General features: G+C 41.9%; 2 protein-coding genes across 4 annotated transcripts in view; one reads left to right on the plus strand and one right to left on the minus strand.

Annotated features, from left to right (window-relative positions):
* Positions 1-10,552, plus strand: part of LOC119547698 (octopamine receptor beta-1R) — a 27,427-nt gene extending 16,875 nt beyond the window's left edge. Inside the window, exons 3-9 of one of the 3 annotated variants that reach the window (XR_005219243.1) lie at positions 1,358-1,555; positions 2,162-2,333; positions 3,318-3,454; positions 3,525-3,707; positions 5,205-5,358; positions 5,487-5,663; positions 6,992-7,125. Coding sequence is in view for 1 of the 3 variants with exons in the window: in XM_037854673.1 (XP_037710601.1) it covers positions 1,358-1,555; positions 2,162-2,333; positions 3,318-3,454; positions 3,525-3,707; positions 5,205-5,358; positions 6,992-7,255 (1,108 nt within the window). In the remaining 2 variants the exon portion in view is untranslated. Of the gene's footprint in view, positions 1-1,357; positions 1,556-2,161; positions 2,334-3,317; positions 3,455-3,524; positions 3,708-5,204; positions 5,664-6,991 lie in introns of all 3 variants that reach the window. The other 2 variants (XR_005219242.1, XM_037854673.1) reach the window with 2 other exon arrangements.
* Positions 10,431-19,527, minus strand: LOC119547713 (UPF0676 protein C1494.01). Its single transcript, XM_037854690.1, has 6 exons — positions 19,275-19,527; positions 17,756-18,047; positions 12,837-12,952; positions 11,460-12,212; positions 10,831-11,015; positions 10,431-10,725 (listed from the first exon to the last, which is right to left on the minus strand). Exons 2-6 carry the CDS (start codon positions 17,838-17,840, stop codon positions 10,656-10,658), a joined length of 1,209 nt encoding a protein of 402 aa, XP_037710618.1. The 5' UTR covers positions 17,841-18,047; positions 19,275-19,527; the 3' UTR covers positions 10,431-10,655.
* Positions 19,528-19,703: the final 176 nt, after the last annotated feature.

Genomic DNA, 19,703 nt, shown 5'->3' on the forward strand with positions numbered 1-19,703 from the left:
ATTGCCGGGCTCATTGTCATGTGCGTTTTCCGCACCATTTTCACCTTTTCCGCCTCGCTAGGCAGTTTAAATCATCACGGCAAATTAGACTTAATTACGAAACAACATGTATTCCCACTTAGGCCCTATGTTACATCTGCCACCATACCATCCCGAATCCCTGGGATCCAGGCGAGTCCCGAATAAGCCAGCTCCCCCACATTTGTGCCACTTTTTCCGATTAAACACTCAACTTAAATTATTCATGGCACACAAATCGGTAGATTGGGTGACAAATTAAAGCCATGCCGGAGTTCAAGTGCAGAACTCCACTTTCTCCATTAACTTGACTCCTCCTGAAAGTGCCGACTCATAATTGTAATCAAAATTGACACCCAACAACCGACCCGTTCGTTCCCACGCACCCACTATGTAATCGGCTTTTGGGTAACGCCTCAATAACATTTTCATGTTGCCTTTGCTGCGGGTATTTTGCCTTTGTACTTTGCGGCGTTTTAAGCCTGCCCCCGGATCCGGATAGTCGACCTTTCGGGGCGTCTGCGGTCGTTTCAGCTTGTGGTCGTAATTAGGTTTGCGGGCGCTGGTTGAATGTTATGGTGAAATATGACAAAATAACCAGGGATTGTTAACGAGTTTAACAGATAAAGGCGGGGTACAAACGAGTAAAAAGGGTATACAATCCATGATTGATGCAGTTGGAAAAAGTTCTTCCATTCAAAAGTTTACGTTGCATATTAAACCGTTTAGTCTGAAAGCAAAACTTTCATTTGAGTCAAGTCCCCACAGACACTCTGGTTTTAAACTTGTATCTTTACCACCCATTCGGTTGCGGTTATGCCTCCGGAATACGGGGTTATGTACGCCTGATTGTTTGAAAATCCATTCTGACGGACGATAAACGCATTTGCCGCCCCGCATTGCGTATACGCCGCGTGCACCTAATTGACTTAACGTTTTGCGGTGCCACGCAACGTTGATGATCGCTGGTGGAAGTTGTGGTGGCGTTAAGCTAATTATTAATTAACCCATTAAACAATGAAATCCACTCAGAGTGCCGCTGTGCCACATTAAACAGCGGTCGCACGCGGCGTATGCGCAATGTGCGCCCCAAAGTTTTCAACTCAAGTTTCAAAAAGGGAAGACTGTGGAACGATTAGCGCTGTGAGCTGTGAGCTGTATGCTGTGAGTGACTGGAAAGCTTAATGCACAAATTTAATTTGAGAACTTGCCAATCTCGATTTCACTGGCACTCAGGCTTCCTCCTCTTAGTGGCTGGCTGCGTGGCTTCCGCCTTGGTTCCTGCTTAGACTTATACCAGCTTTTAGTCTTACTTTACTCCTCCTCCCTTGGATTGCAGCATCATTACCAACTACTTTGTGGTCTCGCTGGCCGTCGCCGACATGCTGGTGGCCCTCTGTGCGATGACATTTAATGCTTCCGTCATGATCTCGGGCAAGTGGATGTTCGGATCGGTGATGTGCGACATGTGGAACAGCTTCGACGTCTACTTCTCCACCGCCAGCATCATGCATCTCTGCTGCATCTCCGTGGACAGGTGAGTCGGGGCTTACTCTGTACTGCTAATTAATTTAAGACCTGCCCGCAAAGGAAAAAGTATTCGATATTTAATAAATGCATTACACATACCATAATAACGTATACATTATGATGTTCAATATGAAGGCAAGGCATGGAATAAAATGTTCCACTTTTGAGATGAGTTCAGTTTGAGTTCTTTAAATTTTTTCTCTATTTGGAATATTTTATAAAGGCACCTAAAAGTATGCTACACCAGTTTTTGAAGAGCATACTTTTTCAGAGCATACCTTAAGACTCCTTAGTATATATATTTAACTAAAGTTTATTCAATAAAGTACTTGAGATCATTTAAAGTTCCGACTTTTTGATATATGAGGATTTTGAAATCTTTTATACATTTGCCCAAAAGTGTGCTACACTAAATGTTCTGTCCAAAAATGCCGTGGATTCATTTCGATATAAGACGTAGATTTTTCGAAGCATACTTTTAGGTACCTTAAGTTATTGTTTTATTATTATTATTAAGTTATTGCCAGACTATTGATGAATCAATAGTAAAAAGTACGATTTTTTCAGTTATAGTAACCCAATTTCTAATTATCCTATTTATACTTTCCTATAGATACTACGCCATCGTCCAGCCGCTGGACTATCCCTTAATCATGACGCAGCGGCGCGTGTTCATTATGCTCCTGATGGTGTGGCTTTCCCCAGCACTACTCTCGTTCCTGCCCATCTGCTCAGGGTGGTACACAACGACCGAGAACTACAAGTATCTCAAATCGAATCCGCACGTGAGTAGCCCCTTTAAGCCCCTATCCGCTTAATGCATTTAATTGGACAATTAAATAGACCATTAATGCGATGTCCTACATTAAGGTCTGCCCCCATCAGATTTGTTTGGGAGATCGCCCCCCGGTGGGCCTGCATTATTTATTCAATTTGCTAGCACATCAAACTAATAGAAAATTCTAATTTAGTTGAAACGGTATCGACTTTGCATGCATTTTGCATGCCATCCCAGCCACGTGGGCGTCTGTGCGGCAGCCTTTGACTTTTCCCCGACCCTCCTCAACGGAAATTGATTTATGTTTGTGGGGCTGAAGCAGTTTTACGCCTTTCAGGCTGCCAGTCGACAGGTAGCATATTTATTACCCCATTTTATTGGTTTTTTCCCGGCAAATACTTGGCAGCTCCTACGGGGGATCTACATCCATATATACATATATATATCTGGCCCGTCAGCAGCTGCTGCTCCCACTCCAGTGCGGTGGTTATCATTGCGCAATAAAATGCTGATGTAGAAATAAATGTAGGTAATTCCATTCCGGTTTGAAGGCAGGCTGTGCATAATTTTTGGTCTTTCCCCTCCAAACCCACCCACCTGGCAGGCCCTTTGCATACATTAGCAACCGCGAGTGGTAGGGCTTTAATTAGTTTTACTTGTTTATGCTAATAACCGTCAACGCAGGAGACAGAGCGTACTGGTCGTAAATCTGATTAGATGTCTTCTGGTGGCCTTTTGTCATGCCATCGCCGTAATGCACAGTGTAATTGAGTTTTTATAGTGGCACTTGGCATTGCAGTGCAGTAATCGCATCGCCATTGCCATTGCCATTGCCCATACGCAACGTTGGCAATTGCCGAGCATTACGCTCCATTAGGGTTCGCCACTGGCATTCGGCCATTGTTCAGTGTCCATTTTGATTTATTGATAGTCGCTAATTGAGTTGTCCATCGACTGCGATTTCGATTGGGATGCCAATTACCCGTTTCAGATATGCGAGTTCAAAGTGAACAAGGCGTACGCCATAGTCAGCTCGTCGATGAGCTTCTGGATTCCCGGCATCGTGATGCTATCGATGTACTACCGCATTTACCAGGAGGCCGACCGGCAGGAGCGCCTGGTCTACAGGTAACCACCAGCCAACCGAGTGGCCCATTCATTTGGCCAGCACCAATTAACGCTAATTACTTGTGTGTAGATCCAAGGTGGCCGCCCTGCTGCTCGAGAAGCATCTGCAGATTAGCCAAATTCCCAAGCCGCGGCCGAGCATCCAGGTGGAGCAGTCGACCATCTCGACGATGCGGCGGGAGCGGAAGGCCGCCCGCACCCTGGGCATCATCATGAGCGCCTTCCTCATCTGCTGGCTGCCCTTCTTCCTCTGGTGCGTATACTTGATGGCCCAAATTGGGCGTAAATATGGCTTATGCTCTAAAGCAGCGGTGTTGGGGGGCTTTTAATTAAGTCTGACTTATTTGAAATAATTTCTGAACAGATGGTTTTAACCTGCCTAAAATTGTGCTATCTAAATAAGTTTTAAAGTACGGAGGGCTTATTAACTAATATGTATATTAAGTAATTACATGTAATGGTTCCATTTTTATTAAAATAATATAGCCAGGGACCGAAACAGTTATAACTTTTACTTTAACACTCATTTTTATACCCGTTACTCGTAGAGTAAAAGGGTATACTAGATTCGTCGGAAAGTATGTAACAGGCAGAAGGAAGCGTTTCCGACCCCATAAAGTATATATATTCTTGATCAGGATCACTAGCCGAGTCGATCTAGCCATGTCCGTCTGTCCGTCTGTCCGTCTGTCCGTCTGTCCGTCTGTCTGTCCGGATGAACGCTGAGATCTTGGAAACTATGAGAGCTAGGCTATTGAGATTTGGCGAGCAGATTCCTGAGCTTCTTACGCAGCGCAAGTTTGTTTCAGTAGAGTGCCACGCCCACTCTAACGCCCACAAACCGCCCAAAACTGTGGCTTCTACAGTTTTGATGCTAGAGTAAAAATTTAAACTGAAATGAATTGTTCTTATCAATACCTATCGATTGACCCAAAAAAAAGTTTGCCACGCCCACTTTAACGCCCACATACCGCCCACAAACTTCAAAAAATCGTAAAAATGAACGCGGATATCTCGGAAACTATCAAAGATAGAGTATTGGGATTTCAGATTTAGATTCCGTAGCTTTGTACGCAGCGCAGGTTTGTTATGCGAATATGCCACGCCCACTCTACCGCCCACAAACCGCCCAAGCCTGTGGCGCTCACAATTTTTATGCTAGATAAAAAATTTTAACTGAAATGTATTGGTCTCGTCAATACCTATCGATTGATCCAAAAAAAAATTTCCCACGCCTACCCTAACGCCCACAATGCTTAAATCTGTCTTCCGCCGGTAGGTGGCGCATTTAAATCTCGCTTTGCTGCTTGCATATCTCCATTTACCTTTGGTCCCTTTAGCTGAGTAACGGGTATCTGATAGTCGAGGTACTCGACTATAGCGTTCTCCCTTGTTTAGTCTTTATTCTGTGATTGTTATCATTCATTTAATTATAGTAGTTCATGGGTAGACACTTGATCAGAAAATTTCAGTTATTTTAATAATAATCGTTATATTTGAAGATATTGAAAGATTTATCAAATTGTTGTAATATTTTTGATATGTTTAGCTATTAAATTAAAGTTATCAAGCTTTTAATTTCGATAAAAAATATATTTTGAAATAATATTTATGACTAAATGAAATAATGACTTAAAGTATAAAGCTATTTATTTCCGTGACATTAAAGAAGTATAATTTTAGTAGGTTTAACTTACAACTTCAAAATGGAAACTAACACCTTTCACCCTTCACTCATCCCTTATGCCAGGTACATCGTATCCTCGCTGTGCGATAGCTGCATCACTCCGCGCCTCCTCGTTGGCATCCTGTTTTGGATCGGCTACTTCAACTCGGCCCTGAACCCCATTATTTATGCATACTTCAATCGCGACTTCAGGGCCGCCTTCAAGAAGACCCTCAAGGTGAGTTGCGGGCTGGCCATCGAGTAATTTGCATTTATTTTCGACTTCGACATCTTGATGGGACTTTTATTCTATTCAATTTCGCTTTGTTCGGGCATCCAAAACTGAATTCTCTGCACCACCTTTAGACTTAGTACAGGGCTTCCGTAACCGCTGCAATCGCAAAGGACAGGGCCACCGCCACCCAATCCACCCCATGCACAGAGGCGGCAGCGGCAACAATATCGACGGCAATACCAACTGGCAACACGGCCGCGGCAACAGCAGCGTCCAACCGAAGAGGCTCACGTTTAGCGTTTATTTTGGTAGCTATTGGCATCGCGGATGCACAGAGAACAAATACATCTTAAGTTGGGAGTTATAATTCTAATTTGTTCAAAACAAAAGAGTTGGTGGAGTTATAATAATAAAATAAAATATTAAAGGGGTCATTCGGTCAGGTAACTTATTAAGGACGCCCCTTAAGACAACATCTCACAGTTACTTTATATATAAAATATTCAATTCATTATTCAATTTCTTTCAGTTTACTAGAAAAATCTATATTACTTTGACTTTTTTTTATTGTTGTCAGTCAAATACCTCTAAAACTGGGACAGAAATTCCTTCCATGCAAAAATCCTGAAATACCACTACAAAAATTATGCCGTGTTTTTTCTCTGTGCAGTCCTGTGTTCAGCGGAGAGTGTAGAAAGAGTAGCGTTCATATTAGCTGATTAAAATGCTTCATCTACTGGTTGCTAAGCAAGAAATATAGCTTTCCCACTGCCTGAAGGACTGAAAACTCTGCACGTTCTTTGCTCTAATGCTCTACTGCTCTGCCTGCGCCTGCCTTCTGTCTCTCTATCAGTTTCATGCGGGACGGGATTTTTCGGCCCGATCCCGGAGTGGGCCTTTCAATCGCTTGAACATTCTGCTTGCCACTTGCCACGCATACAGTACCATCTACTACTCGAACCATCTACCATCTCTCTTTCCACGCACAGCTGGCGCTTACTGTGCTGCTTCGTTGCCTATGGCCCGACAAAAGCTAAGCGCGCCAAAGTATGCAACAGAAAACAGAAAGCATAAAACGTAATATTTAAATTAAAACCGAACCTCTTCTTTATATGTATGCCTCACACTCACACTCTTACAATCACACCCACACCTCCACACAAGCGTAAATGCTGATGATGAAATGTTATTCTTTCTCTAAAAATTCTCCCTTTTATGCTGCACACTTTGACATACCACCGGCAAAAAACACAAACACCAAGACACACTGGCACACGGACGGGTCCTTGTTCGTCCCTTTTTTCATACGAATGCGCGGCCTTTCATTTCGTTTAGCATTTTGGGTGTGTGTGTGTGTGACTCTTTTTTGTATTTTTTTCCTGGATCCCTTTGGCCTTTGTTTTTTGTGTGTGAAACCAAATTGTCACAGACATGTGCCGCCACCAAACCAAAGAACCCACACAAGAACCCACCACCCCCACCCAGTCGATTGTCGCCTGTCCCACGCGGCGTATGCTTAACCTCTGAGTGCTGTACAGTAGCGAGCTAACTCTATTAAGTTACATAGCGTACTCTAACGAAAACAGGCGAGACTATGTGGATCCACTAATAGTATGGCTCTGTTTTCTACCCGCAGAGCCTCTTTCCCTACGCCTTCTACTTCTGTCGACGCAACAGGGGGCGGGACGACGACCGGGATCTGGAGTTCGGCGGTCCCAGTCGGCGGGGAACCAATGGAGCCCGGGCCGGTTCCGGATCCGCTGAGCTGCCCAACTGCATCAACTCGACGGCCTCGTCGGAGATCCACATGAGCGTGATGCGGGCCCGCCAGTATGCCGTCAATGTCACCCCCACCACGGACGCCCAGATGCAACAGCTGCACCCCCTCTACACCAACTAGATCTACCTACACCCATGGCGTACACACTTGATCTCAACTCCTGTGCTTCACAACGTCTGTTCATGAGTGCGCAGTGCACTCCAAGTGTTCTCCAGAAACCAGATTGCCAGCTTACAAATAAATTTGCCCGATAGGTGGAAAAAACATTCCTCAAAATGGCTGCTAAGAGGGCTAAAAAGAATTTAACCACAAATAAAACAGCTAAAGCAACAGCAACAATACGACAATCCCACAGATTATAGAAAGCCTTCAACAACAGCAAATTAACGTGCAAAATGAATTGAAATACAAATAGAAATATTTCGACATACTTATTTACGTGTCATGGAGTCAGAAATTTCATAAAGAGATGTTTATAAATGCGCATGCAACAATAGATATATGAATTGAATGTTTGATATACGTATATAAAAAGCGAGATGTTAAACCAAAAAAAAAACTAAATATGCGATATGCAGGGTTTGAAATAATACTCTAAAGTAAAAAGTAAATGAAAAGCTAGAGTTTCACAGTAGGTTAAAGGTCTGGTTGAAAGGTTTTTTATGCAAAATATATGTTATGTTCGCATGCAAAAAGTTTGGACTTCAATATTTATTGTTTTATCTAATATTTTAAATTGACGTTAACGACTTTCCAAATATTTGTTGTACATTTATTCGATTAGCGAATAAAGACTGGCCAGTAATCAGTGACTCATTTGAATTACACGTTTTTTAGATATTCAAAGCATTCAACCAGGTCTTAAATCTACTGTTAGTTACCTACAACTAATGTTAGGAACGCGTTCTTATTTTTTGCATAACTCACTTTCTCGATTCTTTAAAAAGTAATGAGAAAGATAATTTGATTCGTTCAAGACATTAAAATAATCTAGTTCATTTAACCAAAATCAAATTATATATGTCATAATACATAACCAAACAAAAAGATTCATTCGTATGATATAAAACATAGAAGCTAAAGCACGACTAACATATCCATTGGGTCTTTTAGCCTCAACTTTAATGTTTCCCGACTTTGAGTCCCACACTGTTGTTGTAGTCCAGTTAGCGCTCTAGAGCTATATATTATATACGAACTATACCTGTAGCTAAGTACATGTGTACCTCCCTCTCTGCAAATAGATGCAACCGACATTCATGGAACTGTTTTGTAATCTTTTGAGCAAGTGTGACTAATTCCTATATCGCTATTCTCTTGCCTGGACAATCTTAACGAAGCACAATAAACTAAATCTCCAGACTCCAAGCCTGTTTAGTTGACTTTCGCTTTCGCCTCGAAATTAGTTGAGTAGGAGATATAAGAGAAATTATCAGTAACTGCCACGCCCCCTCGCCGAATTTGTCACCGCAATTGCGCTCATAAATCAAAGGTGTTTTTAGCGGAAAGCTGGCTAAAATTGTTTGCAGAATATATATACGATATATATAAAACGATGACTTTTTCTTACGATTCACAGTCATTATTTAAAGCGCCGGCTTAAGAGCTCACCGCCGTCGACAAATGAGCATCTGCCGTCTCTGTCGGCGTGACTACCCCTACTACACCCTACTTCTCCCCGCCCTACAGTGGGCGTGTCAATATTTGCTTTATTTAACTCTCGACGCTTTGTTTAAACTACGGAACGCCCACAAAAAAGTTGGCAGTCAGCAGCGTTGATAACATTTGAAATGTAGCCAAATATTGTTAACTAAATTAACGTCGAATGATAAGAAGCTGAAGTACAAAACACGAATGCTCTTTAAAGTTAAAACAGTTTTGCCTGGACTAAAATAACTTTATAATATTTATTTCTGGTTACAAAAGTGATTTCTTTGTTGCCACAAGTGTTTCCAGGTGCGTTGCACTTTAGTAGAAGGTGCATCCGTTGAACGAGGAAGTACGAGTATATATCTTTGAAGTACCGCTGTGTTTAATCAAAAAAAGTTAAGATTTGTGGAAGTCATACAAAAATAATTCGAACTATTTATAGCTTACATATGAAATATGTTTATTAAAATTTAAGCACACATAGTTTGTTAAGTTGTTCATCAATTATCATTTTCAAACAGTATTCAGCATCAGAATTTAAAACATTATATGATTTACAAAAGTATTTCCACACTTCAATAGCCCTGATACCCTTATAAATTAAAGTGTTTTGCCGGAGAAGTATGGCACGTGTCCGTAAACCACCTGGATCACAGCGTCAATAACAAAAACAGCCATAATTAACAAAAATACGATTTAGTTTAACCGCAAATTGGCATGTCAACTCATGGGAGCATGTGACTCTCGAATAAAAACAAACTAAACAGTTCGCGTAAATGTCGAAAAGTAAATAATTAAATTATGGCAATTAGGTAAAGCTCACGACGATTACAATCGCCTGGAAAAGTATGCTGACGAGTCATTCCATGATGCAATCCCAGATAAGTTGACAATTCACGCACATTCCAGATAAATCCCCACATCCCATGGGTGACAATGACTTGTGAAATTACTTCTGCCAGCGACTGTATTGCGATCTTATATGACTGATTCATTTTATTTCGTTTTTTACGATGCGAGTAGAGATACAAGGTACCTAAGACATAACCATTTAAAGCTGAAAGAGGCTCAATGTTCAAATGAAATTACCGATTCAGATGCACTCAAAACACTCGAAGCCAAAACAAATTAAATGTCCAACAGAAACGCTGAGCTGAAGCTTATTTTGTAACAGAAATTCAAACTGAGTGTCTAATAATAATGGTAGTCAAATAATTGTTGAATATTGTACGTATTATGCATGTGTATAGTTGAAGTCAATGCCATGTTAAGCAAAAAATAAATAAAAGAGAATTTTAAAATCAGACCACATAGAGGTAATGAAAAATTAATGCGAAACTCATATATTCATGCGTAACTCGGCCACATGGCATTAAATATAAAATGCAAATAAAAGTGACAGCAAGACGAAAATGTTAATTAACTTGTGAAAAATATTTACAAAACCACAAAAAAAGGAAAAAACAACTAGCACGGATCTTGTGGTCGATTGTCGGTCAATTTCGGAATTGTACTCAGATACCTTCCAAGTTTCACGAACAGCAAAACATTAGGCGAAACCCTTCGACTTAAGTAAATGTTAACATGTGCGTTTTTCAGTGGAAACTATATTAAATTATACATATATATTTATTATACAAAGGGATATGTTTACGGTGTATGCATGTATTGTATATAGTATCTCGATACATATAAATTAATGAAATGAAGCAATTACAATCGTATGGAATAAAAGTAAAGGTAATAATAAAAAGGTTCAAAACATCATATGAGTTGCTGCCTTTCATTTTCCCCATCCCATCCGTTCCCACGACGAACTCCATTCCAGTTCAGGTAGAGATGCGATGGATGGCCCGACGGGTTATGGTCGTTATGAGTGGTTGTTACTGCTATACGTATCTCTAAACTTTTTCTGTATTAACTGATATGCATTGTAGACTCTGTTGATTTAACGGTCGCCAATCGTTGGTGATAAGCCAAAAAAGAGTAATAAAACAAATCGATTTAGTACAGGAAATGGTAATAAAACTAGAGTGGTAATTCACCTTTCTTTCGCCGCCTTGAAGGACTTCTTGCGCTGCTTGAGACACGCCTTGTCCTGGGCGGCATCTGGATTGGGCAGATCGGTGGGCGATATCATGGTTATATTGTCCGGGTGGCAGAAGAACGCTATAGAGTGCCGACCACGGGCCCGAATCGTTTCCTGCTCGGGTATAATCACACGGTGTTGCTGGGGGGATAATAAAATAGATTAGAGAGGATTTCATCAATTGTATAGGATTTAAGGGGCTACACCAACTTGAAACTTATTTTATTTATGGTTTTTAACTATCCTTATATTGATAACAAGCAATAAGGAACATTAACTTGTTATTTAGTCAATCGATTAGGATTTAGTTCCATACAAAAATAGCTTTACACCTTTACTAACACTTTGTTTAAACATATTTATAGCTTTTTAAATAAATATTGTATTGTATTGTTGGAACTCTATGTTTTTAGCTGTATTCAAAAGAATAGAAGAGTTGGCTTGCTTTTAGTAATGATAAGAAAAACAGTTTTACAGCTACTTTGGTAAGAGATGGTAAGAAATACCATTACATTATAATCCTTGAAGATACTTCCTTAACAAAGGGGTCTTTAATATGGCTTAATAAATTATTTAGCTACTCACCAGTGCGGGATATCGCCCCTGTGTCCAGATGTTCAAGATCTCGCCGCAGTTGACGAGAATGGATCCGGGCAGGTGACCCACGCGGTTCCACTTCTCGCTGCCGGGCAGCCTCACCTCCAGACCGCCCTCCGAGTCCTGGGAGAGCAGGGTGAAGGTGCCGTAGTCCACGTGGGGTGGACACTGGATGACTGCTCCGCTGCCCAGCTTGTGCTCGAACAGCTGGCCATTGGGTCCGTCCACCTCGTTGAGGTCGTCCTCGTCGCGGGGATTGTGCTCCGGCCGGAAGTCCGGCTGGTTGGACAGACACCGCTGGTAGCTGTACTGGCAGCGGCCCTTGATCACGTCGTTCTGGCCGGGCTCGTCGTCCACGATGGGCGGATAGTAGAGCATGCGCAGGGAGCTCATGTTGTCATGGTCGCCGGACAGCATGTGCGAGTGCTTTTCGAGGAAGAAGGTGTGCGGAATGTCCAGGGAGACGGCCAGCGCCTGCAGTATGAAGCTGGCCAGCGCCTTGAAGTCCGTGGCCAGGGTGCTGATGTGGTCCGCGAATCCCGGCAGCGGCTCCTCGGGCAGATTCTGGGCGTTCAGTGTGCTGATGTTGAAGGCGTGCCGGAGCTCCGGGGCCTTGCCATCGAAGCGCTGCTGACCACGACTCACGTAGCCGTGCTTGTCGCCCTCGGCGCGTATGTAGTGCTGCCTCACATCGGGTGGCAAGTCCACGAAGTCATCCAGGTGATCCCAGGCAGTCTTGAGCTGTTCCATGTGGGAAGAGGAAAGTCCAGATTAGGTGGATTTATTTAAGTCATTTAAAGTGAATTTAACAGAATACTAATATGGCTTTTTTAAATAAAATATTTTGATTCAGATTAAGCAATAATGCTTTTGGAAATTTACAACCTACGTTCTAAATGGTTAGCTAAATTTGCTCTTTATCTTCACCGATTCTTGGGAATACGGGACCATTAACATTGAAATTTTATTATAGTTTAATCTCTATGGAGATAGGGTTCCCCCTGGAATAGAAGCTATTAATTTTAACTGCTCATGCTGATATGAAAAGCATATATATTTTCATACTGAGATTTTAGATTTACCGATAGCTGGTTAGGTTTTGACGTTATGGATTTTTTAAGCTAAAAATCAGAGAATAAAATTTCTTGATTGGGCAACCAAAACATTTTAATTTTCTCTGGAGATCGTTTTCAAGGGAATTGGTTTTTATGGAAGTGGTAATTTAAATATTATATATGTGTACTATTATTATTTATACTGATTTATTTTCGCTTTAAATTCCTTTAATCAAATTATTTGAAAGCTAACAAACTGAACCCATATATTTTATTTAAATTTGTATTCTTAAACATCCCTTAGTCTTACCTTCTCGTCCGATATGCCATGGTTGACCAGCAGTGCCATGCCCTTCTCGGAAAGGGCCTTCTTCAGCTGGTGACCCACGCGGTTGACCACCGACTTGACCGGCACCTCCTCGATACCTTAAAAAAGATCGGGATAAAAAAGAGATTAGTCGGCGTGGGAATAACCGGCGGAACCGCCACTCAATCGCTAATTGTTTTGTGGTAGTCCGGTTATGGCTGCTTGGAACTGTTTTCCACCTGGCCATCATAAAGTATGGCTCTTGTTTATGGCAGATTATTCACTCCATAGCCAAGGGCAATAAATAACTGTATCGCGAGCACTTGGCCGTTGATTTGAATGTCATGGGCCATTGAGAAGTGTGAATAAAAGGCGTTTATATCCACGCGCCGGCCACAAAACACGTAAGTCCCCCACTTGGACGAGATAATCGGGTACTTGGAATCTTAAATAACCCACTATCGCCGCCATGGCAGGCAAAATGCGAACATGATAATGTGCAATAGCCCAATGCAATAAAGGTAAATGCAATCAATTTCAATGCAACGAAGGCGGCATTGACAATGCACGGCGGAAAATTAAATAGAAAATGCGCGGAAAAGCCGCAACGGAAGTGGGAATGTTCCACCCCGCCAACCATTTGGTGCGCCACCAATGGACTTTCAACCAGATATAGATAGCTGATATCTGCAGGAAGGGTAGTAAGGGAACTTCCCTGGCCAGAGACCTTGCACTTACTCACCGGGGGACAAGTCATGAATGAAATCGGGGAATGCAAAGTAATCAAATACTGTCACAGTGTCACACCGGGCGTATGCGCAATCTATAAATAGGTTTCCCTATGGGGGAAGTTACCTTCTGGCTTCTGCCTGCCCTCAGCTCCCGATGCGGCCAGTGACGCACTGAAACCGGCCACTGATAAGGGTTTTTAGAATTTCAGCATTTAGCATTTCACAAATAATAACAATTACGCCACCTTATCATCTCTCATTCCGGGTAAAACGAGAGCTCTGTCGCCAGGCGGGAAGTACTCGTACTCGTACTCGTACTCGTACTCGTAATATCATTGTTATTTGCCCAACTGGCAGGCAGATGATGATGCGGAATACTGATGAGGTGGCTGTGAGGTCAGTCGGGCGAACCGAACTGAATGATTCCAATTGACGCCACCCATCCAGCGGATCGCCTTTCGTTTTCATTAGTCGGCGGTCCAGTTGTATTTTGTTATTTTCCGTGTGGATTCTCGTTTTCAGCTGGCATGCAATTCAATTAGGCGGCAATTGGGATGCGAGTCGCTTTTCAATTTGCCATTTTTTGTGGTACTCAGCCAGCTAGTTGTCAGTGCTAACTTGTCGCTAATTTAGCTAATTGAGTCAGTGGATTCACTCGATTCACTCGTACATATAGGAGGCCAAGTCGCCCGAAGATCATCTGCCAGAATTTCTCGACGTCTCGACTTGTTTTCCCCATGTTTTATTGTGTTTTCCTATTTGATTGGCGTTGGTTGTACAAATTTATTGCTGAAATTGATTGGCTTTTATGCATTTATGGTCAGACATAAATTGCGGGCACGCGTTAAGCATTTCTATAGTTTGTTTTCGACGCCATTTGATTCTGTATACTTGTAATTTAATTGCAATGGGCAAATGAACTCTTGGTCCACTTGGAAAAATGGGACTGTGTTATGAAAATTCCATATGAATATGTTAATTAAATTCTTAAATTTGTTCTGCAGATATTTTGTAGCTATTGGAATTTCCATATGCTCATGCGGGAATAACCCCTTAAACATAATCCACAAATAGATTCCGAATTCCCACTCGAATCGCCCGGTTGATTTAATTCAATTCAATATTTATAGACCCATTTGAGCCCCTATATATGTACGTGGCAATTTAGTTGCGGAATTTTCGCCGAGAAATATGGCTGTGCAGTATAACTTATTTATAGCGAAACTGAATTGCGGCTATTGGAATGAGGTTTAAATGGGGAACGAGGGGAAAATGGCTTGCAGATGTCGGGCTAATGGAAAAATAATTTCCATGGCATTGAAATATGCGGACAGGAGTCAACGGCATCGGGATAATTGGCCAGAATAACATTATCGCCAGTGAATTAAACTTAGCATCAATGTGTTGAAGGTTGCCAATTTGTTTGGCCAGCTGTCAATTTGATTTGTCAAGAGAACTTAATTCAGGTGGCGTTAACCAATTTGTGGGGTCAAGAGAAATCCGCTGGCGATTTCTACGTATTTTCAGATGGCCACAAACAGGCAAAACGCGATTGTGGCCATTAAGCCAAGCGCCAGGCACGTCAGCCGAGCCAAGAATCAACAGGTTTAAGCTGGTTTCGATTGGTTGTGGCAAAAGTCCAACTACTTAACATGCCCGAGCTGCCGTTGGCCCCTCTGCGAAGTACGGATTTCGGTAGTACCGCTTGTTATTTCCGAGTAAAAGCAAGGCGAGGTCCGCCGATGACGCTGTGGAGTGAATCCCCAAAGTCTCAAAACAAGATGCGTCACGAAATGGCCGTTTCCAAACTGGTAACTCCAAACAGGTAACTCCGAACTGGTCACCGGCAGTGTGTAAATAAAGCTGCAACCAGCGTTTAAATAATGCTCATTGCATTCACAACAAAATCAGGTTTCGTAACTCAAACAATTGAAAATATTTTGATGCGTTTTGTTTGAGTTTCCGCTCTGAACTTACTGACATTGGGCGCGTAGATATCAAAACATTCCACACATGCCACAAGTCCAAGTTCCAATATATATATATGTAGTTCAAAAAACTCTCCAACCTCTAAGGGGCCCACATAAAACACAAAAAAAAAAAACATAAACAAAACAAAGGCAAGAAAAAATCCAATTGAAGTTCCGTTGACATAAAAATGCCGCAAGGCAGCGATTTAATTGCTTCTAGCTGCTTTGGGGGTCAATGGCTCTGAATGGGCGAGAAGGTCAAGAGAGTGCTTCCACCAAGGCCAGGCCACACTGTATTTTACTGTACTGTACTCGAACCGAACTCGAATCACTGGGTGAGCCCTCGACGAAACTTACGGCCAGATAAGCAGGCAGTGCGTATGCGCCACTTTTCCATGGCGCATTATAACTCTTTACCTTCTGGAGAAGGAGAAACTGTGTCACGTATCGGCAAAGACCCAGTTAACACAATGGGCACGGCTCCGAAATAGGCAAATGGAAAATTTTGGGTTGGCCCAAAAAGGGCAGAAGAAACGCTGAGCAGAACAAACAAAGCCATTAAATCTGGTGATACGAACTTGAACCCAGGTATCTTAAAGGTTATCCACATATTCTTGTAGTAATCTGGGCAGCACAGACACAAAACAAGATTAACATTAAAATAAGTATAAAATATAGTTCCCTTAAGAGATCCTAAAGATAATACTAGCTGCACTACCTCAATTACAGCCGTCTTGCATTTATCAGCCACACTATTTATCACACAAAGCTGGTAGAGTTCCATTAATAATATACATTATTTATAAGTTTATATATGTGCACATCAATATTTATAAAACACCAGATCGATCGATATATGTATAACTGAATTTATAAAGTACTCTGTCACATCTACTATGATCTATAGTATAACAAAGGCAAGCCTAAACAGCGCCAATTTGGAGAGCAATCACTCAGACATTACTCATGATTTATTATACCAAGAAATCGCACCAAAATAACAGGCTTCAATAGCGTGATACTGGCCGGGGTTTCATGCTTATAAGTACTCCATAGATTAACTATCTACTTTCAATTAGTCCACTTCGGGCGGTAAGGTACGAATTCTACGTAATTTCTTATTCAGATTTCTCCTAGCTAACTTGCAGATCACATTTGCATTTTTCATTTGTATTCCCTGAGAACCCCAGCTGCCAGGGATCAGGTGTCGGTTTGCACAAGTCAATAATTACTTCTAATTAACTACGACGTAGTTACTTCGGGCAAAATTAAGTAACTGCCATTATGGGTGCCCATTTAGCCCTGAACAATTGGGAATAGTCAGCCAAACAGAACTGTCGATGACTCAATGACGGCTGCACTTAATTAAGCCCAGCTGACTGCGGAGTTTTCAAGTGCACAGAGAGAAACCTAATAATAACAATAGATTATTTATTTTTGATTTTGCTACTGAAATGAGCTTTATCTTATAAAAATCCTACACTCCATGGCATTTAATTAAATCGTGAAATTTGAATGCATAAATTGGAACATAAAAATTCAAAAAAAAGCTAAATATAACACTTTGATATGTTAAATAAGTTTATGGTCCATTATTTTGCGAGTCGATGAATCATCGGATTTTTACCATTTTGTTTTGTTGTGTCCCAATTCATGGGAATTTCAATTTTTATATCTGAGTTTTTTAACACTAAAAACTTCTCTGTGCTTCACACCAGTAAATATATACTGCTGGTAAAACACAAATTAAACAGTTCTTATAGTTATAATGTCAGTAATAACTTTAGAATTAAGAGTCATATAAACATATAAGCAATAAAAACTTAAAACTACACGTAAAAAAAAATATTATAGAAAAAAGTTTAATTTACTTTTTTAGGTGGTGTTTGCACAGATGGTTTCTATTTCATAACAAATTTAGACGTGCGAAAGTGGAATAGATTTTATCGTGGCCGGAACCGCCTAATCATTTTCACCTTTTCGAGACAAGTCGCAGATAAGTGTTATTTTTGAATGGAAAAACCTGCCCATTGATGGCCAGGTCCCGCCTTTTTTTCTCTGTGTATATACGAATGTGAATATGAATGCTGGCTGAAATCGCTGGCCTAGCAACGAGTTGGAGTGGCGATCAGCCCATGTTTTACGGGACGGTATGGGGTGGAGTTTAAGGGGGGGAACACCACAGTATACATATGTGTATACCCAGATGGGGGGTACTTACCACAGTGGGCGAGATCGATGATCGGAACCACGCTGCGCGAGAGGAGCGTGTCGAGTTTGTCGTCGCTGCTCTTTGTTTTTATCATTTTGTGCGAGTGATGGTGTCTGTGTGCTTCGCGTGCTTTCCAGAGGGTCTTCGATGTCTAAAGTTCTTTGGTTTTTGATTGTCGGAGCAATCGAACACTCGCCGCACTGGTGCTCGCTTTATCTTTATCACAAACTAGGGAACTTGGTGCCCTGAGGGGATCCGGGGGGGACGAAGTGCACTTCCAGCGATGGCAGACTAAATGAAACTGAATGACAGCAGCGCACAGAATTTGATTATTAGACTGGTTATGCCGGCCGAAAAGAAAAACAAACAATTAAATCGCGCATCCGAGTGTTTTTATTTTTGTTTAAATTTTCGTATTTTGTTTTTGCAACGGGCTATTGTTTTTGTTTGGCTAGCGAGCAAACGCTTTGACAGAAGAATTGGGGATAAGGGAGGGGGGCTCTTTGGGGTTTACGATCCAATACAATCCGAAATACGAACGGCTGATTGGGTGATTGGTGATTTTAGAAGGGCGCGTGGCGGACGAGAGGCGATCGAACAATCGCGGCGCGCTTCTTGAGCGAACTGTTCAGCCGTTTCTTTTTTTTGGAGGGGGTTCTAAGTTCTAAGTTCTGGGCTCCAACGCTTATCGCACCCGACTGGCTACACTTATGCCTCACTTTACGATTTTATTTTGCAAAAACCAACTGATTGCGAAAGGTGTATAAGGTGTATGAGGTGTATGCCTGCATGTGCGTCGCAATTAGATAAAATTTAATCAAATCAAAAATTGTGATAACTAAATTAGCACTTGTCGTTCTGGGGAGGGGTTTTGGGTTTGGCGGGGGTCTAGAGCTACGTACTCGAGAAACCACAGTGGGTATTCCGGCTTATGGTGAGCAGGGCCGAAAGGTGAGACTATCTAAAGCCGTCAACAGGTAGCCCCGTCTCGGTTTGCTTTTGCAATATTTGTGATGGCTATTAACGTGGCTCGAGCACATGCATATATACACAGATGAACAGATGTACATATAAGTATATACGAGATACAGATACTCTGGTTGCGGTGTGAGTCCGCTGCTCTGGCATGTATCTTGCATCTTATGGATTGTGTTTGTTGTATCTGGCAGATCCCGTTTGGCCGTTTAACGGCACTGGATCTCAGGTGTGAGCCCTCCTGCCTTTCTTTTCATTTCACCCCCTAAATAAACCAGCTGAGCGATCGATCGTGGCTGTTGCCAAGCGGTTTTTGTTCAGGAAATGCCGGATGAACAAAGTCTGGTCTCTCAGTCTGCCAGTCTGCATGGATCGGTTTTTAGGGGGTAGGGTTCGGGGTCGGGGCTTATAGATATACATATATATGTATACTCGGGGCGTGAGTAAGCGTTCTCCTCGCCTTTCGTTGCAAAAACACTATGCCTCACTAAAACTACTCGAAGCGCCTATTCAGCTGAAATGTTGTGATTTAAACCGAGGGTATATTGCTTACAGTGAAAACTCGCTTTCTTTTTTCGCACAGGTTTCGCTTTTCATCGAACACCCGACCCGACGAGACGACAGCACACAGCGGTTGGCCAACAATCTACTTAGTCAATTTTCGTATCGCTTTCTGATGCTTTTTTTGCACACTTTCCATCATTTTGTAACACACTCCACTCGCGAATTTAACCTAGATACACCTGAACTAGCGCAGAGAGGAACGGCGTCTGTCTCAACTCAAAAAACATTCGCGATCCGCGATCTTCGGTCGTTTCGAATCGGATCCAGTTCGAAAACGATATTGAGCTTATCGGTAGTCGCTGTGGGGTCTATCGATATTTATACAGGGCCTCAAGTCTCTAAAGATCGTGTAAAAAATCCGTTAACATTTGGATGTTAAAACTGGTTTATTTTACACTTAGCAATGGATGTAACATTT

Source organism: Drosophila subpulchrella, chromosome 3R (assembly GCF_014743375.2).
Source record: "Drosophila subpulchrella strain 33 F10 #4 breed RU33 chromosome 3R, RU_Dsub_v1.1 Primary Assembly, whole genome shotgun sequence".
Taxonomy (NCBI): domain Eukaryota; kingdom Metazoa; phylum Arthropoda; class Insecta; order Diptera; family Drosophilidae; genus Drosophila; species Drosophila subpulchrella.

What these genes read in the sequence shown, in the direction of transcription:
- LOC119547713 (XM_037854690.1), bottom strand. Translation starts at nt 17,840, where the DNA reads ATGATAAAAACAAAGAGCAGCGACGACAAACTCGACACGCTCCTCTCG. An exon ending in CATCGATCTCGCCCACTGTG is followed by an intron (nt 12,953 to 17,755) that starts GTAAGTACCCCC and finishes ATCTTTTTTAAG; the next exon opens with GTATCGAGGAGGTGCCGGTC. An exon ending in ATGGCATATCGGACGAGAAG is followed by an intron (nt 12,213 to 12,836) that starts GTAAGACTAAGG and finishes CACATGGAACAG; the next exon opens with CTCAAGACTGCCTGGGATCA.